The sequence below is a fragment of the Anomalospiza imberbis genome, chromosome 13, assembly GCF_031753505.1.
Source record: "Anomalospiza imberbis isolate Cuckoo-Finch-1a 21T00152 chromosome 13, ASM3175350v1, whole genome shotgun sequence".
In the NCBI taxonomy this organism is placed as follows: domain Eukaryota; kingdom Metazoa; phylum Chordata; class Aves; order Passeriformes; family Viduidae; genus Anomalospiza; species Anomalospiza imberbis.
The window spans coordinates 14721110-14745092 of record NC_089693.1 but is presented as its reverse complement, the minus strand read 5'-3'; the positions used below and the strand labels follow the sequence as shown (position 1 = coordinate 14745092).

General features: G+C 40.6%; 1 protein-coding gene across 2 annotated transcripts in view; it reads left to right on the top strand.

The window, feature by feature from the left end:
* The first annotated feature begins 3647 nt into the window (after positions 1-3647).
* THSD4 (thrombospondin type 1 domain containing 4) overlaps positions 3648-23983 on the top strand; it is a 242744-nt gene continuing 222408 nt past the window's right edge. The window contains exons 1-2 of one of the 2 annotated variants that reach the window (XR_011003831.1): positions 3648-3824; positions 23275-23382. Coding sequence is in view for 1 of the 2 variants with exons in the window: in XM_068204088.1 (XP_068060189.1) it covers positions 23354-23382 (29 nt within the window). In the remaining variant the exon portion in view is untranslated. The remainder of the gene's footprint in view (positions 3825-23274; positions 23383-23983) is intronic. The other variant, XM_068204088.1, reaches the window with a different exon arrangement.

Below are 23983 nucleotides of genomic sequence, written 5' to 3'. Positions count from 1 at the left end.
CACTTTCCAAGGCTTAAGCATGCCACTGACCTGTGCTGGACATGTTGCAAATTGGACGTTGTCTTCTGTATACTAGGCTGCAGATTTCTAACTCTTTGCAGTGTTGACGCCTGCTCTCACAAAGAGAAGGAAATGAAGCAGAAAGATCCCACTGTGACAATTAGTGGCTCACAGAGAAGTATTGAAACATAATAAGTGGCTGAAACAATTCAAGGGAGGGAAACACTAGCTTTCTACTCTACTACAATCTAATCTTCTTTCTCAGATTCTCTCTTTCCTTATCCCAATGGGGATTTTCACGCACTTTCATTCCCACTGTTAGTGTGAAATGATTCTTTGTGACCAGCAAGCAGCAGTTTAGTCCTACGGCGCTCTTCTACCCTCTTGTCTGTTGCCAGTCTTATCATTTTATGCTGTACCCTTGTCTGAATTTTTGAAGTAGCACTAATGTCTTGTTCCCAAGCTGCTGTAACACAAAGAATTTTAATGAAACTAATTGAAATAGATTCCTCCTCTTTCACTGAGGCAGCTGGCCAAAGAACTGGCTCCTGGGCAGGGAAGTCCTTCAGCTTTGGAAGTAAAAATACCCCAGCATACTTTGCATCTCAAAGGGGAATCTTTGCAGCTTGCTGGGTGAGTGGTGCTGGTGGCTATCCCTGCCCTCACTCGAGGAGATGAAGTGTGACTGAATCACCACATGCTGAAGAGATGATCAAGTGGGTCAACTCACGTGGTTATGTGTAGATGTGGCACTCTGGTGAATGGTTCAGTGGTGGGCTTGGCAGTGGTGCATTTACAGCTGGGAGTCGATGATCTTAGAGGTATTTCCCAACCTTAATGATTCTGTGATTTCTGTCCTACACTCAGATCTTTCTTGGCTTGATGAGTTCATACCTCCCTCAAAAGCATTATTTTCTGCTGCATCTTTAGCCAGCAAATTAAAGATTTAAACAAGCATTTCCTTTGTGAGTTACTGCAATTACATTTAATCTCCTAGTGAATGCTGCTTTCTTTCAAGCATTTATATTTTGCTCTCTGTTTAAAAGAATGATGCCATTTCACATTCCCCTTGATTTTCATTTCTTAGAAAAAGGCAGCCAACAGCCCGAGTATATTGGGTGGTTTTCATCAGATAGCCGTGTTTGTTAAGTGAGACCATGAAAGACCTCAGATAACATTGCAATGCACTGAGGGGACTCATAACTCTGCAGTTGTTCAGAACAAATTGAGTGTCAGCTGCTCTGCTGCTCAGATAAGGTGTGGGAAGGATTGCTCCTTGCCTCCTCAGCAGCAGGACAACTTCCTCCTGCACTGCTGGGAAAACACGATGCACGCTGTTCTGAGCAGTTCAGCAGCAGCCAGGGGAGGAGATGCAGGGATGACAGACAGGACTCTGCACTAGCTCTTGGGAGGGAGCAATCACTCCAAAACTCAAATAGCAAGCAAGAGGGAAGTTCGGGAAATTAAAGCAAAGGCAGCAAAAGACACAGGGAGGGAAAACAGTGACAGGTGTAGGTTCCTTGGCTTCTGAAAAGGCCTCTTCGTGGTCTCTGCTTTAATGTATCCTTCTGTTGCTGGCTGTGCCCAGCTGAACAACCTTTGGCACCTCCAGAGTGGAGGCTAATGCTGTTCAGCTGCCCTTAATTTAGAACAAGTATTCCTCCCCGAGGGCTGATAAAACTTGGTGGCTAATTTTTGGAGTGGCACAGGTTAAGTAATCTTTCTCCAATATCAAGAGTTAGGAACTGTCTCAAGCAGAGCATTCCCATCATGTAAACTAAGTACAGTAATTAATTAATACCTTAGTACTTAGGTCTTTGCTCTTGAAAAGTACTCCTGTCTCTAGTCCCTCTGGCTGCAGTTGTGTCTCTCCCTGAAGCAAACAGTAGTCATGCAACTGGCAGAGTAGGTGAAGTAGAATGTGTACTCTGAGCAGAGATTAGAACTAAAATACTGTAACGTGCCAGAGCTAGTCTGGCTCACATGCTACCTGGCTTAGCAATTAGTCACTTATTTATGTACTTCATTAGATCATAGTCAGAGCAGCACAGTATTTGCTTCATGAGAGATTGTCTACCACTGCCAAACAGGCTTCAGTCTCGGTTCTGAAGCTCAGGTGAAGTTCTACCTGATAACAAACCAACTCACAACTCAGGAGGGACTGGCAGAATTCTTTCTAGATTAAATCTCTTGTTTCCAAACCTGTTTTCTTCCTACAAATGAGACCTCTTGGAGGTAGCATAACTACTCTTCTCTTAGTGTTATAATGCAGCTTTTCTTTGCATGTAAGGAATCGTTGCCATACAGCTGTGTACAGCTGTCTTTTTGCAACCAAGATCTGCCATGGTGCTTACAAGGCATCTGAAACTGCTTGGAGTGCTGTGCTGTGGCAATTGCCTGGTTAAGACACAGGAGAAAGTAGGTTTTCTGCAGCAGATCTTTTGCTTAGAGCCTATATCTAGAGCCTATACATGAACTTGGGAATGGAGAAGGTTGTTTTTGTGCAATGAACAGCACAGTCGACACATCATCTTTTACTCTTTTTGTCTGGGTTCAAGTGTAACGAAGCCCAAAATACTGGCAAGAAAAAACCACCTGTTTTACTGTGCTTTAAAATAAATACATTCACCTGGCTGGGCCAGTTCCAGCATAATAATAATAACTTTGTGGGTTTTTTTAAGAATAAAACTAAATGTTGCAATGAACTGTTGCCAGTGACTATCTGGTTCTAAGGTTTAGAGCTCATGCTGGACACTTTATTGCTCTTTTCAATGAAAATGCCCTTAGGGATCTTAGGTCCAGTACAGTTAATATAAAGCAGGAACAGAAACACAATTCCAGGCTTTTTCCTCAGATGCTAACTCAAAAGTTACCAAGAGAAGATCCTCCTCATAGCTGCTTATCGGTGGTGTGTTTTTCACAGTGCCAGTGTGTATCACTGTTACTGGCTCGGTTTCAGACCTCAGACGTTTAAGCAAACACTGTCAGGAGCACAAATGACTTTCTAGTTGTCAGGATTTTTTTCTGGAAGCAGACGGTCTTTCACCCAACCAGTGAGTAGGCTGAGGACAGCTGTCTCTCGCGTTTTCTTGTAGTGTCCGAGGGCAGCAGTACGGGGTGCCTCAGTGCCCTCGTCTCGAAGAGCGCAGGGCTGGAAGGACGGGAATCGGCTGGACTGCAATGCACCCATTGCCCTGCTCTGGCCGCGCAGAACGGCTGCGCTGTGGCGGAGCCGCGGCAGCGGCACCTGCCCGGCCGCTCCCGCAGAGGAGGGTGCGCGGCCGGCCCGGGCAGCGCCGCGCTCCCTGCCAGCCTCGGAACGCCGCTCCCACGGCGCGGGGCTGGACGCGGGTGGGCACCTGCGCTCCCGGTCAGCGGGGGATCCGCGGGGCAGCCCCGCCGGTGGGTCTCTCGCACCCCCCGCCATACGCCGCCTTACCCCCCGCGCGTCCGCGCAGCGGCGGCGCTGGACGGTGCGGTGCCCTGCGGCTCCGCCTCGCAGGTTCCCCGCCGCACACCGCCGCCGAGCCCCGGCCCGCCGCGGGAAGCAGGGAAGCAGGGAAGCAGGGAGGGCGCTGCGCGGGGCGGCCGGCAGGTGGCAGCAGCCGGCGCGCGGCTCCTGCGCGGGCGGCGGGCGGGAGCGAGGGGAGAGGCTGAGGCTGAGCCCGGAGCCGCCGGGAACCTGCTCGGGTCCTGCGGGGCTCCGGCATTCCCGGCCGAGGGCGCACCGCCTCCCATGCGCCGGGGGCCGCGCGGCTCTCAGCCCTCTCGCCCCCGAGAGCGCCTCGTCGCGGGGCGCCCGGACGGGACGCCGGCGCGGAGCGGTGAGGCAAGGCCCGGGAGGGCGGGCGCGCCAGGTGGGCGGTGGGCGGCGGGCGCCGTGCCGGGGGCGCGGGGCGCGGGCAGCGCCGGCGCGGCGGTGCTCGGACCTGGCGGGGCCCGAGGCCGCGCTGCGGGGCTGCTCCGCGCCGGGTGTGCGCTCGGAGCCGCGGCCCGCGGGCTATCGCTCTGCCCCGGCTGCCGGAGCGCGTTCGGCTCGGCTCGGCTCGGCTCTGCTCCGCTCCGCGGGATTCTTGCGCCGCGTGTTTTGGCTGTGTAAGTAGCCATTTCAAAGCTGCTCTCCTCGCACGCTCGGTTTCCAGGAGCTGCATCCAGAGGCAGCGTCAGGAGCTGCTTCGTTTTGCCTCGGTGTCCCTCCAGAAGCCGTAGCTGCACGTAGCCTGAGCCGAATCCAGCGGTTTGTACGGGAGAGGGAAAGAAGTGGATAACTCGCCTCACGAAGAATGCGTGTTGCAATTGTTCTTGCTTGGGGCCAGATCTTTTGGTCTAACTAAGCACAGTGTGCAAAGCATGAACCGTGCTTGGCGTTCGGTGTTTCTCTTCACGCTTTCCTGCCTCTGGCTTTGTTACCATCTCTCCTTTAATTCTACCAACGCTTGAGCTGTTTGTGCAAAGTTGTCAGGCTAAGAGGGTATGTGCTGTAGCAGAGGAGAATCTTGAATGCCTTTTCTTCTCCAGCTGAGGCTTTACATTTTTGCAACTGTCAGTGTGTCCACACCTGTGTGCTTCATAGCTCTTGACACACTTGACATTAATTAATCCAAATTATTTTTTCCAGATTCTAGATACATGAACAGTTTAGAGAGGCTGGCAGCAGTGAGTCCCACAGGTTACTATGTTCTAAAAACTACTTCCTTTTGCTTCTTTTGAGTTTTGTGCCTCATACTGTATGGACATTATAAAATGAATTATGCTTGGTTTTTGCTCACCATCTCTGTGCTATTTCAGAGCTGTGTACTTTCATTATCTACCTCAGCTATTTCTTATTTCAGGTTAAAGAATTCTTAGCTTTTTAGTCACCTTTCTTCTGTATCTCTTGTCAGTGCAATTTCTCTTTTCTGTATTTTTTCATTTTATCATAATTTTTTTAATCAAGGGATCAACAAAACTGAGTTATATGCAAGATTTCAATACAACAGGGTTATATAAGGGCATGATGATATCTGCTAGCAGAGATGACAGATAATTTGGTACATCAATACCGTGAATAGCCATCAAAATAATAGAAGTATTTGTAACTTGATGTGTCACCTGTTGATAAACCAGTGTGATTAATTTTTTTAATCAGAAACCACTGTCTAATGCACTAATGGTTAGTAGCTCAATACAAGGGTATAAGGTTATGGATTAAATAGTTGCCTGATGAGCTCTTAATATTCTGTCAGTCTGCTGTGCATGTTCTTCCTGTCTTCTTTGGATAAAGCAGGAACAGAAAATAGTCCAAATCTGTCTGTTTATTGCTGTTTGTGGAACTGCCAATGCACTCTTAGAAAGTTGAACTACCAAGCTGTAGCTTGCCAACTTGGACTTCTTTCTGGTGTAAACTTAGTAGTAATCTACTGGTTGATGTGGTTTTCATCTATTCAGTATAATCAGTGATTTAAAATGAAACTGGATATTACTGATATTCATTAGACACCTGCAATTCTTGACGCTCTGGAAATGGAACTCCATTTCCAGAGACTCTAGTGGGAGAATGGATTTAAGCAGACTAGGAGGAGAGACTGCCTTTAACAAGAAAAGTGCTGCAAAGTGAGCATTTTTAGCCAAGTTAGAAACATGAGGCCAGCTGGTATGGATTGTCATAGGGAGTCCTTCAAAGTGAGTATAGGTAAGAAATATGGATTATTTATCATTATTGTCTCCTGAACATAACTTATCAGGTTTTATCTAGGAGCAGGGCTAACCCCATGTCTTGCTGCTGATGATTTTAATCTGAAAAAGCTCCATTGTAATTGAAAGAACAATTTGATTCCTGACTAACACTCAAAAACACTTGGAGGTGTTGTATGATGCAAGATTTCAGTCTTTCTGCATTTCATACAGCAGGTTCCTTCAGGGCCCCAGCAGATTTAATTGTAGAAAACTAATTAGGTTGCTCCCAGGCAGTGATGGGTTTTATGATCTCAGTACAAAATCCTTGGTTATGCTGTAGAACAAGCTGAGTAACTGTGTTAGAAATGTGCATTAAATGAAGGCTGAAAACAAAACAAGAAAGCAGGATCATCTTGAAGACTCATATTGGCCTCGGTGTGTGGCTCTGTGCAGACAGTGACCACAGAAAAGCTGGGTTTCCACACTGCAGTCTCAGTTCTCTGAGATGTGACATCAGATGTGTGATATTCAGACTATTCACAGTGGCAGTTCTAGTAAAAACAGAGGTGAAGTGCTGGTCAGACATTTAGTGGTACTTGGGATTTTCTTTTTTACTTTGAGAATCAGATTTACCATCTACAGTGAAGTGCAGTCATTGCAGACACTTCTGTGGACATTAAATTCTGTACAAGAGAAGTAAGGTTAGGTGGTTACGCACTTAAAAAACCCAAGGAGCTCCAAAGTCAACCATGCATAAGCAATTTTAGCTGTGTCCCCTGTAGTGTTGTGTTATCATAACAAGCTTCAGGTTTGGAAGGTTGTTATTTTTTGCAAGTAGGAAAAAAAGTAAAAGAAAACTTACTGTGTCAAACCAACTTCTTAAAGAGTTTGGGCCTTGATAGTAGCTCTTTGACCACAAACTTGATAGGGAAAGCATTTTGTAGCTTTGAATTGTGAAATGCTTCCAGTGTAACAGTGCTGGCTGAAGAACAGATTCTGTGACAAGTCTTGTTCCCTTGAGTAGGCACATATTAGTTAGTAGTTGTTACTACATATCAGTAGTTCAGTTATTAGTTCTTTTGTTTTCAGAGAGCAGCTCTACCTGAACGAAGTGCAGTTCGGACCACGACTTGGGTAATTGTAAAGCTAATTAGGTTATGAATGTATGTGGTTCAATATGTGACCAGTGAACATGGCTGCATTGTTAGCAGGATAAGTAACAGTGTTTTGCATTGCAATAGCTTGGTTTTTGTTCAGGATAGTTAGTACTTTACACTAGATAATTCTGTTCATGTATATTAGATTTTTAGGAAGAATGCATGGCTTAGGACTTCATTTAGAAGATTAATTAGAAGGTTATGCAGATATAAAAAATTTGATTAACAGAATGATCTGATGGACCTGATTTTGCCTCATATGTTACTCTGTACAAAGGAAGCAGAGCTGAAACCATGTACTTTAGTGTTGCCTGGTTACTTTTTGTTAATTTTTATTCTTTGTGTTAGTGACAATAACAGATTCAAATTCTGTAATTTAAACCAACCCAGTTTTCTCCTCCTGGAATGTTCTGTCCCACCCATTTTTTCTCTTGGGGACTTGAGTGTCATGTCACACATCAAATTTGTGTAACCCCTGCAGGGTTATGGCATTCCCAGAGATGGGTCAGCGTTCATAATTCTGGTTGCTGTTAAACAGTCAGCACTTGTCAGCACCATGTACTGACATCTGTTACATATTTTTTAAATGGTGGTACCAAGTGTTAAATGTGGGGCTTCTCCACAGGAGCTGTTCTGGCACTAGAAATGCAGATAGGATCTCAGTCCAGTCCTTGTGAGGGCAAGTGGCCCTGTGGGCTGCTGAGGTGATGGACATGTGAGTTCCTGGAATGTGGGCTTCTGGTTTCAACACTCCATTGGCTGCTCTGTGCTGCTCATCGGGGCCATTGGCATCTTGCTTTATCTCTGAACTTGTTCCTTTATCTCTGAACTAGGTATGATAATTACAGGATGTTGGTCAACTGTTAAATTTCCTGAAGATAGTTTGCATGCAAAGATACTAAAAAAAAAAAAGTCATTTGAATAAAAAATATGTATTGTACATGAATGAACCCAAATTATGTAGTATGTGCTTCATAGGTTTATTACTGTGTTTCTCTAAATCACAACCTAAGGTCTTGCTTGTTGGCTATTTCACATCAGTCCTGTGCTGCTGCTACTACTTGGCATCCCACTTCAGTATTTATTTTGGTCCTGGTTTTGGAATTTCCCTTCACAGGAAGATTCCAGGCTCCTTATATGGAAAAATTTATTTTAAAAAATTTACTTTTTCCATGAGTTCTGTAGATTTTTTTTCTCAGTAAGTGCAAAAGCCACTATCTCTTTTATTTAAAGCTCTGATCTAAGAGCCAGTAAAGTCAGGGAAAAGGTTATCAGCAACTTCAGTGTCTTTCAGATCAGGCCATTCCCACCTGATGTGCTCTTGTCATTGGAAAGCAGGACCACTGATTTCAGCCATGAGTTTCCAGTGTTTTCTTTGACGCTACAAGAGTTAGTAACTTGTTCTTTAACTTGACAAGTTATACTTGTTGTAGTGTTGGTTCCAGGAACTGGAGCCTTTGGAAGACTCTCTGGGTACCAGAAAAATATTTAACTTACAGGACTTGGTAGCTAAAATTCATCCCTTTGCAGAGGAGCCACTTGTTTGTAACTGTGATCCTTTATTCCCCTTTCTATAAGACTGCTGTGAACTCATGAGTTATATATAGCCATACATGATTAAAGGTAGAGAGAAATACAGAAAACTACCATTTTTTGAGTGTTATTTTTGTTAATTTAACTTTGCTTACTTGTGCTTTTTTCCTAAATCCAAGCTTCTTAAAATACAAACATTAATAAAGGAATAGTCCCTTTTAGTAAATCCAAGAGATAACTGTTGTGACAATAGAAGTTCCAACTTCTGAACTTTCTTTATCTTTGGCTGGATTGTATTGACCTCTTCGGATATCAAAATGAAGTTTAGCAGAGAGACCTGGTAGGGATCAGACTCTCCAGGTTTCTCTGTTGATGAGCTAGCAGGGCTGATGTGACACCTTGGACCTGGCTTGCCCAAGAGGTGGGGCAAGGTCAGTCCTTCGGGACTGCATGGCCTGGTGAGATAAGAGAACAGGAGGAGAAGGCTTCCCAAAGTGAAGTGTTTGTTGGGAGCCTGAGGATACTGTCTGAAACACTGATAGAAGTACTGTGGTTTCCTGCTTGTTCCCTTCTATGTGACTCATGATATCCGAGTTGGAATGTGTTTTCTTTGCTCTGGTTTTGGGAAAAGGATGGATAAAGAAGCCCTTTTTAAAAGTCTTTCCTCATGAAACCTGCTTCTTGGTGAAAAACATCTGTTGTGCTTAGCCTTGCTGGATCAGCACTTGGATATATGTGAGCATGGATACTACTCCCCCAGGAGAAAAACGTCACTTGGACACTTGAATATTGTATAACTGAAATCTGTAATCCTGAATCAGGCAGATTCCCCTGATACTCCCTTTGGATTAGCTGCCGAGAAGTGCATGGAAGGACAAGCCTATTTGTAAATGGCAAATTCAGCAAAACTATTGACACTAATCTGAGAGTAAATATTGACTTGGAAAGTATTCAGATATCCTGGATGTTTTTTCCACAGTAAAGGTGATTGCTGTAGTCCTGACTTGGTAACATCAAACCATTAGTTGGTTGTGCATTATGCTTACATTTTTGTTTGGTTATTTTTATCTGAAACATGTAGTTTCTACGAAAGTAAAAAAAAAAAAAAAGAAATATTTTTGCTTATCAGATTGGCAAAGAGAAGCAAGAGCCTGTCCAATCCCACCCTGCATAATTACAATAAAATGTCATCCCATGACACAAGCTGCCCAAAAGAGTGATAAACTGTATGCAATGGATGCAATTACTTAATCTGGCAGAAATGAAAGCTGTCTCATTTTCTTGTAGTTCTGTGGAGCTGCATTCAGCAGCTGGGGAAGTGAATGGGGAATAGTGGGCAAACCTCCTTGCTGATTTTCAGGGGCTCTATGTGAAATTGAAGTACTTTACTAAACCAGCATAAGAATAAGGATTTAAAAGAATAGAGTGGGTTAACCATTAACTGCTAGTATTGTTCAGTTTTGTTGGCCCAGGAAATACTGTTCATGTGTTGAAACACAGAGGTTAAGGCAGGATGTCAGTTTGGATTTTTTTGTAGTGATAAGCAGCCATTAAAAATAGTTTTTCTTATACTCCTTTCCTTCTTCGTGCATTGCTTGTAATCATTAATACATATTGCACACCAAAAAGATTGTCTCTTTTTTTCTTTCTTTCTTACTGGTCCCCTTCAGTTCAGAGATTTGCTCAGATTAAGGCAATTGGAGTACTTTTGTTTCTCCCCGTAGGAACATTTACAGTGTTGCAGGATCAGGTCAGATTTATTACATAGGCACTCACAATGCTGCTGTAATTAATCAGTTGTCATAAAGTTGTGCCTTCTGCCTGTGTTTGCTGCTGGCCGAATTCATCACACCATGGCTGAATGCAGTCATAGTTGAGAGCATGTTCAAAATTTAAATAATAATAATAACTAAGATTTATTTTAAACAAGAAACAATCCTTATGCAGTTTTGAATCATGAGGGCATGAAAAGGCTAAAATATCTTTGCTGCTTTCATACTGTTAAAATTTGACATAAACTATCATTTTCTGAATTCATTTGAACCGTAGTGCTTGTGATTTAGTTGTGATTGTTTCTACTGCTTTGAAATGGGAATGGAGGAGAAACTGTTTCCAAATGTATCTTCCTGGCGTTTGAAGATTCAGAAAGGGTTTGTTTCTGCTTTTTGTTTTGCTGTTTTCCTGAAGTTATGTTAGGAGGGCTTTTCAAAACTCTGGGCTTGCAAAATGCCTGTTTCCTCAGACCATTCAGATGTTATGCTGAAACAGGGAGCACAGTGTGAAGCAGTGCCCAGAGTGATTCCATTCGAGTTGCATTCCTTTCAGCAAGTCTTCACCTATCTCCAACAGTGAGTACTCAAGTAGAAGATTAAAAGTCCCTATACAAGACTGTCTGACTCTAAGCAGTTTGTGCAACAACAGTAGACTCTGATTAAAAAACCCAAAAACCCAAAAGACAGCATATGAAATTCCGTCACCCATTTTTAAAAGATCACTCTATAATCTCTGGCATACAGATTTTATAAAGCAGCAATGAAGTCCACAGTGTTGGAGGAGTGACTTGGTTTCCTTTGCCAGTGTTTTGTAATAGGCTGTTCTTGTTGTCATGCAGATTCAAGAAGTCTTGCATTCACATTTTCAGTTCCTGTTTTCCAGTTTGCAGACACATGGGAAGCACTGAGTGATGTCAGGTGAGGGTCGGGGTGCTGTAATAACCTGCCCTCAAGCACAAATAAGCTCAGGCTCTACTGCCAAGAGATGACCTTTGATTTCTTTTTACCTGATGCAATAAGGGCCCTATTCACTCTGCTTAGGCCAAGTCCCAGCCACTTGAATAGATTTTCTTGAGCAGGAATCATTATGAAAGTCCCAAAACTTGGTATAAGGGTAGCAGAGATTTCTGGATTGTAGATGACTTTGTTACACTGAATTAGATTTGGCTGTTACTGTGGTCAGAAGAGAGAAGTGACTTCATTGTGACTTGCACAGCTGCCAACTCTGAAACTACCACTATGAAGTACAGTTTCTAAGCTGCATCTGATTAACAGGGATAGTGAGCAAAGTGAAAACTTTTGTTATATACAGATAGAAGAGAATACCTTAATCTGAAATGTCAGTGACTGTAGATACAGCCAAAAGGCAGGATATGCTGTCAGTGAGTGGACCTGTATCGTGGTAGTCACACTTCCCCCTCTTGGTATCCTCCTAATCTGCTATGACGTTAAACTGCGAGGTACAGGGTCTCACTAAACTAAGTATAAGAATTTTGCTCGAACTGCTGTGTTGCAAGTGTGTTGGGGCTACCTTATTCTGAATAAAGCAGTGTATGGCTAAATGAGGAGGCAGGATAGAGTCACCTCTTTACCATGCAGTGACTGACTGTACTGATGGTTTCCACCACTCTGTTAAAAAGGGGTTTTCTTTAACCTACCTTTCTCTGCAAGCCCATACAGGAATTACAGGGAAGTATGGTATTTCTTACTGTTTTTTCTCTTCAGCCCTTCTGGCTTTTGCAGATATAAGAGTGGGTACTTGTGTGCATTAGCTCTGGTGAATGACTTTTCAAGTAGCAAAGTTGATTCAGTTCTTTCAAAGTCAGACTACAATTGTGTCTTACTCCTGCTCTCTAAGCAAACCTCTATTGGAAGCAGTATTGAGTTTACTTATAGGCTGAGAAAAACTCAAGACTAGAACCTGACCTGGAAAGGATGACTGGAAGTCAAAAAGGCACCTTCCTGACTTGTTTAGGTTTTCTGAATAATGCTACCAGCAAGGGTGACAAGGGCTGTTGGTGATTCTGCAAGGCTGGATCTTTTATCCGTCAACCATAAAGTCATTCTTCACAGACCACTGGATGGCATCTTCCAAACTATAAATTTCCTAATAGGGAGATTTTGATCTACAGCTGGAGAAAGGTTTCAACTTCTCTGCTCACTGAATGATAGCCCAAGATTCCTTGAATGTATGATTATCTTTGTGGTTTTTGTCAAGGACTGGTATCTCCTGTAGGAGTGTAACAGTTTGTGCAGTTTACACTAAATGGACTGAAATACTAACTGTCATCTGGACCACCAGAGCACATGAGGCATAGCAGCAAGACAAGATTTGTAGGATGTCTAAAGTCCCTTTCAAGCTGACAGGATAAGAATAAACAGTTCCCTCTCCCAACACTTAAAAGATCTTACAGTTCAGCTTTAAAATGCAGGAGGCTGAGGGGTTCACCACATGGAGGTTATGATTGATACAGGCATTAGGATATTTCTGGAACCTGAACCAAATAAGGACTTCAGGAATATGATATTCAGTCTCGGCATCAGTCTTGGGGATAGAATTGAAAATGTAAATTTTTTCTGGCCTTCTGAACATGGGGATTTTACATTTCTTCGGCTGTCAGTAATCATGCTGAATCTGAATTTCTTTTTCTTGAAAAGACACAAGGATAGTGTTGTTTGTAATCTTTACTAATTAATGCTTAGTAACTTAGTTTCTTCCCTTTTTTCTCCATTAACATCATCTTCCCATAGAAAAGAGATGCACCTCTGCAGATGTACCCCTTTAAGTGGTAAAGGCTTGGCAGCACAATTGGCATCTGATGCTGCTATCTTGGTTGCCAGTCCAGTTTTGGAACTGAACTATTTGTAAGATTCTATATATATCAAGCCCAGCAGATAAACATATTGAATGTCTGTGTTGTTGTGCTGGAGACCTCATCTAAATTTTATTGTGGATGAAATCTAAATAGACCTCTGTGAAACAGTTCTACAGTGTGTTCTCTAAGTCATCCCTGTATTTACTTGCATTTAGAATTTAATATTTGCAAAAGATGTACAAGATAACTTACTGCCATTCTTCCAGCTAGCTGTCAGAGATCCATTGATAGTTTATTGTTTCATGTTGGGTTGAAGTTCCCTGGTATTCTATTTCAAAATGATGAAAAAAAAACTTAATTTCACAGTGCTCTTGCAAGATCTCTTATTAGACCTATTATTCATCATTATGTAGAAACATAAAACAATAAATCTTCAAATTCTATTGTTGCATTTCTGTACCAGTATGTGGGAAGCATCAGAGAGAATTTTAATCAGAAATAAATTAGATTCTCATCATTCTTATAGTATTATTTAATAACAACATAATTTAGACAATCTTGCACAACTCATTCATTTCAAGATGTTTCAGGAGCCTAGACTCTGAAATGCACAATGAAGATGTGTAAGCTACATGATGAACTGTTTTTCTGTCCATGATCTAGTAGTTTTCTATACTACCTCTTAAAAAATAAAACATCTAAGTCTTACTATTAGGTATATGACTTTTCCTTGATGTGAACAGTTGATTTTTTTATGCTTTATTGAGCAAAGGCATGTTCAGCAGTTACCAGGATGACACAATAATCTCAGCACTGTTTATTTTGGACATGTGTCACTTATTTTTCAGTGGTCCCTAAAATATATTCCCACATGGGTACCTGAGAAGTTCTACATCCTTTTGTCTGGCCTCTGGTCAGTTGAAGCCTTGTGTTGCTGTCATGTACTGAAACTATTTAGCAAGTGTTTAGTGCCCAAATTACCCCAAATGTTCGAGGACAAGGTGTTTGAATGCTTAGGATGGTGCACCTGTGCCCCTCCATGCCCCAGTACAGCGCAGCAAAGCTGTTGCTCAGCTTTTTCATGACAGCTGAGTTGAGCACAGCTGATTGAAGTGAAGCCCAAGTCATGTAGGAATCGTACGATAGAAAAGAGAAATCTCTTCTTTTTGCCAAAATAAAGCAGTTTGCTGACTGCAGAAGAAGACTTTCACCATGTTTAGAGTCTATTATGAAAACCTTGGTCACTTTTTCTTGGACATTTGTTAGTACAAAATGTCTGTCAGTGGGTACCCGTGGTGTTTTTCTTCCAGTTTTGGCGGTGTTGAAATGTATGTTAAAACACTCGTCCTTGAAATCTTGTGTAGAAAAGGATTTGATGAGTTATTCTGGGATGTGTGCCCACATTAATCTCCATTAGAGAAAGTACAGGAGTCAGTGGTCTGCAGTGCAGCCCTGCACTGAAACACTGGGGATAGTCCTTGGGCTACCAGGACATTGTTCCTTTGCTGCCAAACTGCAGGGGAGAGGCAAGTGAGGTTGTGGCCTGGCCATTTATATCCATTTATAAATGTATTTTATTTCTAAGTGTATGGACTAATAAACTGACACAGAATTGCCTTGCTTTTACCTGTACTAACAAACAGGTTTGGCTTGGGTTTCTTTGGGTATTTTTCCCCTAATTGTTCTTCTGTGTCAAAGACCCATTCAGTCTTGAGGGAATGCCAGCCTTCCTTTAGAATGCCTAACCCAAGGCAGAGAGCTACATAACAGGCAGGGAAATCTCTGAAGTTCCCCAGAAATGGTTTTTATCCCATTTATAGTTTAGTACATCAAGAATAATGCTACAGAAGCCCTTGGAGTCACTGTAGCTGAAGTTTGAAATTGAATCCCAAGGATATTCCTGCTAATTTCAATAGGATGCCTGTGTTGTATTTATAGGTACATGTTCCAGTTAGTAACTGTTCCTCTGCATGGAGTTTAACTTTAGAAAATTAAATATCTCTGATGATAGTGGATATGAATAGCTGCCCAGAAGAGAAATACTGAGTCATTCTTGACAAGTCTGTTTTCTCTGGTAACTGGGAGATGCAAAGTGATCTCTTCCAAGGACTAAGAAGGCTTGGCTTAGCCATTAGGGATTGGCTAACAAGTTTAAAATGGTTTGGTTTGACTTTGCAGTGTCCCTGTACCAAAGCACTTCTATCCTTGTGTGCTGTGGATAATATAGGAATATTCCCAGAAAGCATTGTTATTTGGAGGTATTACTTATGCAGAGAGATAGTTCCCACTGACACAGCAAAGAAAATATTTCATTTCTGAATAAGCAAGCAAAGATTACAAGTCCACATCTCATACTGTCCTCTATGTTGGGTTCTGACACTGGTCACACCTCAGAAATCATGCTCACAGAACAGAAGAAACTTTGTAAAAGTTAATATTTTGAGATTGTATGTGTTCAGGTAATATGACGGGGAGAATTTTTTTAAATTAAAAAAAATAAAATATGAGGACTGTGATATATTAAAACCTTCCTCTACTGCTTAATTCCTTCCTTAGGAAGTCACAGCTATGAAGTTCATGATTTTTATATTGTCAGAAATGTTTCTGAGTTCACAGAGGAATTGCTGACTCCTTTTTCTCTCCTGTTATTGTGAATCAGCTCTAATTTATGGAAAGGGCAGTTTACATCAGTTTTTCTATTTGTGTTGGAGCAATGCAGAGAGTTAATTGTGGTAAGCTAATGACACATCTATTTAACAGTAAATGAAATATTTCTTTCAGAGGGTACATTAGCAACAGGAACAATTGTTCTTCACCTATAAATGATGTTGAATGTTGCCTAATACTTTAAAAATTATTCTCTGAGGCACAGCTTCCTATATTTTATCCTTTCTTTTACTACATGGAGGATATTGATGCTTAGGCATGTATTTACAATGTTTCTTGAACACCATTCTCATGGGAAGCAGTTTAAAAAAATGAAAAAAAAAAGGACTTGTGTCTGCTAGACAGACATTCTTATTAAACAGATGGGTGAAAATCATGTTTCATTTTTGCAAAAGGAAGGTATCTTCTAACTTCACAATAATTATGTAATACACATGATTTTTACATAGTGAGAGGGGTGTCTCCCAGCTGCATTACTAAGAAATAGCTGATTATACTCTTGAAATATGTTGTGTTTTACTTTCCTTGTACATGTGCCTTCAATTAGCTTTGCTGAAATATTTGTTTTCTTTGACCTTTTTAAACAGGGTGTGTTACAGCTCTCTGAGTGGAGCTGGTGGGTCCTTGGTTTTCATGCAAAAGACAGGAGGTCCTCTGAGCCACCAATTGAATGCTGTTGGGAGCCTGTGTTTTGAAGGCAGACTAGGAAAAGCTTCTAACTTTCAACCGTTCTTCAATTCTGAAAATGGCCTTCATTAAATAAGGTTGAAGATTAAATTTTCTTTTCTCTTCTGAAAAGAGCATAAAAAAGTTAATTTTCTTTGACATATTTACAGGTAAAGAAATCAGTATGGCTAACGGAGTCTCTAAGAAATTTCCATTATTCCTAGTTGTTCTGAAATGCAGTTATATCAATATCATTAAGGCTTCTACTAAATAAATAGATTTGCAGATTGACATTTCATTTATAATCCTTCATTCACTTATTTCCATCAAGGGCATTCTAACTACCAGTCAGAGCAGACAGTTTTACCTGAGTTTCCACAAAATGGAGTGGGTGTCAAAACAGTACCTGAACCAAATCTAAAGCACCACTCCACCTACTTACACTCAGTAGAAAAGTATTTAGATCAGGAACTTGTTGAAAACAGATTTGTGCTGTTACTGCTCATTTTGTAGGCAAGACTCAATGTTCAATCATAGCAGTGTTCACACAGATTTGTTTCTGTGTTTTTGTTACATTGCTTGTAATAGCAATGAGGGATTCACCTTTTTTGTATTAATGCTTATAGAGATTTCAGGTATTTCTACCTGACTTTTTAGGCTGTTCAATGTTATTTTTTTCTATATCTATCTACACCAGTAATCAGATAAGTGTTGATCAGGATTATTGAATGGTTAAGAAAGATTGTCTAATGAAAAGGATTTTTAACATGTAATCTCCCCCTTCCTCTTACATATTCAGCCCCTTCTACATTCTTGGTTTAGAACATTCAGATTGTAGCAAAAAGCTCTTTACAAGGAAAGGAAAATTCATTAAAATACATATAATGTGTTTTGTTAGAGGAGGTAATGATTTCTAATATGTAGAGCTGTGATGGCTTTCATGGTTTTCAAGTGCTGAAACTGCTAGAACCTTTCAGTTCTCTGGGGTGGTTCAGCGTGGAACAGAGAGTTCTAAATGGCTGTGTGTGCAATGAGTGCTAGTGGATCTGTGGGAAAGGGAACATTCAGCCACATTTACACAGCACCAGTGGAATATGCCAGCTGAACATTGAGTAAGGTCTTTCATATGGGTCAGAACTGCTCAGTCTCTGCACACTTGTCTTATATAAGGTCTTTCCAGTTTGTTCAGCACTAGTTGTCCACAACAGCTATGACAAAAGTTGAAATTCTTTAAACCAGTGAATGGTGACAAGCTGGTGTCAAGATTCTTACAGTACCTCTTTAGACAGAGGAGGGAAGGTAAAAAACCAACCACCATGTGGTTGCTAAGCACAGTTTTAAAACTAATTCCAGGGATTTGCAAAATTGCACAACTTACCACTTTGAAATCATGAAATCAACTTAAGATAGGTTTGCAATTGTTTCCACACAGTTGCATCTCAAAAATCTCTTTGTCAGTTTGGAGAGTGATATGATCTCAATTTGGTGATTCATTTTATGTTTTGCATAATTGTCCTTTGCCTGGAAACTGCACATGAGAACTTTACATGCAGTAAGCTTTTGTAAGAATTATCTAATGCTTTCAAAAGGTAAAAAAGGGGATAAAATCAGACTAACAAAGGAATTTTGGTGCAGCCTGAATCTTCAGAAAGTATCATTCCTCTGGGTTATTTTTTCAAAGACGTAAAAAAGAAGAACTAATTCAGTTTTTCTGACACTTGATTTTGTGTTTTCTGGACTCTTTTTAAAGTTTGGTAAGTCTGAACTCCACATAAACTATCTTTTCAGAGTTTGATGATTGTAAATCATGTCAGAATTACTAATCAATTTAGCACTGCTATTCCAGTGTGTTTTCTTTGCAATTGAACTGGGTGTCAATTAGCTAACTATATGTCATATTTTATACCACAACAGTATACTTTACTGATTATCAGACCTATGGTCTTAAATCCATATTTAAGCCAATTATTGAGTTCAAGAAGACTTTAGTAGGAGTTTTTAGGCCAGGTTCATTATTGCAATCCTTCCAGTTTTATATTTTTATTACTACTGCACATTCGGAAAATATATAATCAGTGATGTCAACAAAGATTAAGAAAAATTAAAAGAAACAAATCCTACTACTCAAATTCGACTGCAACTCAAGACATATAAGCATGCACTTTCTTGCTTCTCCCCTTTGTTTACAAGATTAATGTCACAACCCTTGTTTGATCTTAAATTACATATTCTTCAAGAAAGATGGAAGCAAATTGTTTGAATTGCGACACCCTCCAGAATAACTATGTTTTTAAAAGCCAAAATTTGCACTCTGGCGGCTGCGCTCCACCACAGCTGCCCAGGGGATGCTGCTCTTTGTGGAGCACACTTACTGGGCTCCCTGCGTGTGAGATTTCAGGCAAAGAAATGAAAACTGGGTCTTGATCAAGCTTACATTGCAGACAGGCACTGAGCTTTCTTGGGCTGCGGTAGTTCTGGGCACACCCAGAAGGAGAACCTGAAAGTTCTCAAAGCATTTGAAATGAAAAAGAAAGGTAGCTGCAGGGTTAGGTGGAGCAACTTGCCGTTTTTGTTTAAATAAAATGTTTTCTCCATGTAAGTATCAGAACTTTTCATCAGATCTAATGCTAGATTTCTCTTTTATGCAACTTTCAGAGACAAGTGTATGTTTTAATGTAGTTAATGAATATTTGAAGAGATTAAAACTCTGGTGGTAGGTGTCAACAGCTGCAGTTCAAGCTGTTGGATGTATGCACAAATTATGTAGCTAGATAAAGCTGGCAAACTGTGAGTGCTTTATCAAAGTGTTGCAAATTTTGGATGCAATCCAAAGGACTTGCACTGAACATGATTTAATAGATTTGAACAACTAAACCAACAGATACACTATACTTTACAAATGTGCAAGGCAACAGATTCAAAGGCAGTCTTAAAGGGTGTGATATTCTCTTTAAAGCATTTCTAGATATTCTTTATTTACGATTACCCCCTCCACCCACCCAAAACCAAACAAGCAAGCAAAAAACCCCTAAAAAACCAAAAACGAGCTAAAACCAACCAACCAAAAACCAAAATGAGAATTTTTCCTATCAGTGAAAACATGACTTTGAACAATGCTCAACTTTCATACCTGCTTCAAGTTGCCATAGTCAGTAGCTGACAAGATATGTAATCTGACCAAAAAGGTAAATACTGAGGGAAATTGAAGTTGGCTTCATATATATGTAACTCACCAAGGTAGAATTGGCTAAAAGCTCAGAGCACTTCTGAACTTGGTTGAGTTACTGTCTGTTTCTATATGATAAATCTCACATTCCTGTTGTGCGTTAAAATAGAAGGGCTTGGATTGTTTAAATAGCTCCTGTACACATGCACATGTTCAGGAGTTTCTGTTACAATTAATACAAAGATGCAGATGTATGTGTTGACAGGACTTACAAGAAGTATGGATTGATGCTAAAATGACATAGGAATTCATGGAAGTGAAATACCATCCACTCTCAATGCACAAAGGGCACAGTCACATGAAAAGCCACGTGTGAGTAGTCCCATGATAATTAAGAAGTTGGGATAACATTGGCTTTCTGCAAAATTTCAAACCTCTTACTAGGAAGACATTTCTTGAAGTTAATTAGCTGAAGGGTAACACTTATCTTTGACTTCTCAGAAGAACTTTCTTCCTCTTTTCTTAACTTTCTGTATCTGTGGTGTCTGTCCAGATAATTCTGTGTATTGTGTCATTTAACTCTCTGAGAAATCTTTTTTTGTCCTTATCAGCAAATTTCTGTGATTGCCTATGAGCCTATTAGATGAGGTTTTTTACTGGCCATCCCCACCCCTTTTTGAAATCTCCATTACAAATTAATATTTTTATTTTCTAATGTTGTGAGAAAGAGTCTGGGTGAATGTCAGTAAATATCAAGCTGAGGGTGGTTATGATTGGCTCACTGCTTGGTAGGTAACTGCTGAGACAGCAGCAGCAGATGGAAGGTGTTACAAGCACTCACCTGCAGTGTGAAAGGGGAGGAGACTTTAAGCAGGGTCCATTAATCATTTGTGTGACCTAATGCACATTTTATTATATGCAATGAAACACTTCTCCCTTTCATTGTCACCCCATGGTTCTGGAGAGGTTTGTATTCTATCCTGTGAGGTTGTTGGTTGGTTTACTTGAGTGGTTTTCTGGGAGGGTGTGTTTCTGTTGGGTTTTTTTCCCTCCACCCAGTTTCACAGATCAATCTTGTTTTCATCCAGCTTGGAAGTAAAATAGGGAACACTGCTGAAAAGTCAAATGTTTTAATGCAGTGGAGAAAGTCTTGCTGACTCTGTGAAGCAGAAGAGTGTGGGTTGTTCCACTTAAGAAATTAATATATATTCTGCTGTATGCAGGGTTACTACAGAGTTTTCTGCTAGAAAGGTCTATAGTGCTTTTCAGCCCCTTCTGGGAAGGCAGCTTGACTTTTACAATGCAAGACTTATTGAACACAAGTACATTTCATCAGGCTTTTGAAAGTTTCCCTGCCAAATTCATGTTATTCAATCCCAGTGTTAACTGTGTAGCCATTTCAGGCATTCATTTTGCCCTGGATCTTCTGGAGGGAAAATGATTGTCACGTTTGCACATTTTCATATCAAAGACACCACTGCCAAAATGACATGCCTTTCAGTAGGCTGTAAGCACCTAAGCTCTTAAACAATCTGGAAAACAAGCTCTTAAAGTCACTTAAATATTTAGCAGTTTTTACACTATGTGCTACAAATGATATTTCAAAAGAAATGCATCTATGGGTTGTGGTGAGAGGTGTTTTGCAAAAGGCATTGAAATGCAGCTGAAAGTAGAGTTAGTAATGCAGCCTGCCATTGACAATGAAGATACAAATGAGCTGAAAAAATTGAAAACATATGCATGGACTTCAGGCACTGTTTTTAAGAACAGTCTCCAGAAACACTCTGGTCCTTCTCTTGTTTCTTTGCAAAACTAGATCTATCATGTTATCTTTCCTGTTTTTCAAAAGAGGTGCAGTTTATAGAAGGGATTAGGGAGTGTACATTGCTTTTTCAATGTTTTTGTATCCCATAGCAGTGTCCTTTTGAGACTGTGTCACTCCATAGAAGGTTGTTGGATGAAAAAATTATTGTGGAGTGAAAAATCTGAAAGAGAGTACATCTGAAAAAAAACCAAGATGATAAGAACTTGAAACCATGTTGGTTGCAATCCATCCTCAATAAGTGATATAAACAACTATTGTACCTCAGTATGCCTGGTAATTGAGTCAGGTTGTAGGCAGAGAGACATTTATTTCCTTCTCAGTTCAGAATTAGTAAATCCTGTGTTAGGGATCTGTCTGAATGCCTGCTGGTGGTGCTGGATGTGTAGACTTGCCTAATGTTTAAAGGAATGCAGCTTTTACTGAATGTGCTAAAATCTCAAATGGTGTGAACTGTTGCAGGAGATCCAGACTGAAAATCTATTTTCAGAAGTGCTTCCCATCTTACAACAAGCCAGTTTTACAGTGTTAAGTAGTGAAAACGGTGAAGAAGTTTGAGAAAACCTCTGAGATCTACTGACAACTGTGAAACTGCAGGAGAGGATGAAGTTTAGCTCAGCCTTATTGCTTTCTTCCTCAGGACTAACTCAAACCTGTTACATATGGAACTTTTGTTGTGATACTTTCCCAAGTACTCACCTTTTAATGCCTTCTATTTAAAAAACTAAACAATCAAATCATTAATCAGTCGTGGAATTCTCTTTTGATGATGTTACAAGTATTTTGGGATTTCCTAAACCAAATTTGTTGTTTGATTTTTAGGAGAGGATGGGGATTATTTAACCTGTCCAGTTACCTGCAAACAATCTGCACTTTCCTAGCAGCAGGATCTGTACTTTATCTAACTGCACATTTCTTACGTTCTTGTCAGTCCTGTCCCATTCTAGGCAGTTTTCAACTATCTGGCTGTCTGACAGAAACTGAGAGGACTTTATCTGTGAACAGCAATGTTCTCTTGTTTCTCTTCACTCCACTGCAATTCAGCATGTAGTCACTTGTAAAGGGAGAGATACAGACAGTGGTTGACCAAGTTTTGAAATGTATGATTTATGTTCTAATAGTGTTTTATTTCCTCTTTTCCTCCCTCCTTGCCACTCTCCCACCAGCCCTTCTGATTTATGCTGTATTTCCTTACTGCAAAGATCTCTTTTCTGCTTGAAAATCCTGGTGCATTTTAGATGCCCAATAAATGATTTCAAATTTAATAAAATAAGAACTTCCCAGAGGTTTGAACATTTGAGATTATTTACAAACAAGTGAAGGTGTGTTTGGGTAATCCTCCCAAGGGCTGGTAGGGTTTCTGTGTGTTCACAGTAGGTGTGATGCACTAACAGTACTTAGAAATAAGGATCAGTTAAATTTATATTCTGAATGCTGTTTAACTGCAGATTTCCTCCTTGACTGTGGGCAAGGCATTTAACTTCATTGTGGGCAGGTTTTCCATCTGTAGTAGAGGAAACAATACTTCTCTTCAGGTTTTTTCTGCAAACTGTATAAGCACTCACAGAGTCATCCTGGCATTGCTCTCAAGGTGCAGAGTGTATTAATAATATTACTGAACATTAGAAGTTGCTTAACCCAGTTTTATTTCTATGAATTTTATTAACACAAGACTTTAAATGAGGTTGTTTGCTTTATTGTTATACCAGTGACATACCAGGAACACTAATTAAAAAGGCAAGTAAGTCTAACATCAGATTTGCCTTCTTGGGAATCAAACCAAGATTTTGCATCCCACAATATTTCTGCAGAGCACTTTGGAAATATTGAAATTGTGTTGCAAAAAATGGTGTATGTAGAGTTTATTTCTGTAACATACACTGGATATTCAATTAGAATCACTGCAGAGTCCCAAGAATTGAAGTAGAGATGACTAATGTAGATCTGTATGCAGTTTTATGCATATCCTGGGCAATAATGAATAAGCAGTGTTAATTGTTTTTCTCCTTTCTTTTTTTAGGATTTGTGTGTGATTGTCATTGTGCTGTACCACAGTGAAGAGGTATTTTTCACTTCAAGATACCTTGCATTAAAAGATCATGGTAGACAGTTTAATAGTTTCTTTGAGGTGAGTGATGCAATAAAACATTTAAAATCTTGTTTAATATGCTCTTAACACACTGCAGTAAATTGCAATTTGGTGGTCTCTTGCTCTGCTGTTAAAAGTGTCTGTGTCGTAGGAGGGTAAACAGAAATCTAGTCTCAAGACCAAATACTCAAGTATATGCATACCAGACATAGCATACTTTGGTGATAGTGAAAAAAGAAAGTTCTCACTGTTTGTTCATGCTTAGAGCATCTGTTAGTGTGTGCCAGTGTGATGGTCTGTATTACTGGAAAGTTCCTGTGTTTGTTGATGAGGCTGTACAATTACAGTCACTGGGCTTAAGCTGCTGATTTACATGTTTTAGTACCTGTGCTGCAATTCATTCACGGATTTGTCTTATGCATTCCTGAAACAGTTTGCCAGTGGGCAAACATAGGAAAGATCTTTCAAACAGCTTTCCTAACAAAGGAAACATTCAGCTGTTTCTAAGCTGGTCTGGCAGGTTCTGTCCTGTCCTTGGGCGAGCAGATTCAGAGCAGACAGGCAGCCCTGGTGCCACACAAACACAGGCTGACCTCCAGCAAAGAATGGCAGCTGAGGGCTCTGTCTTTGGGATGGAGTC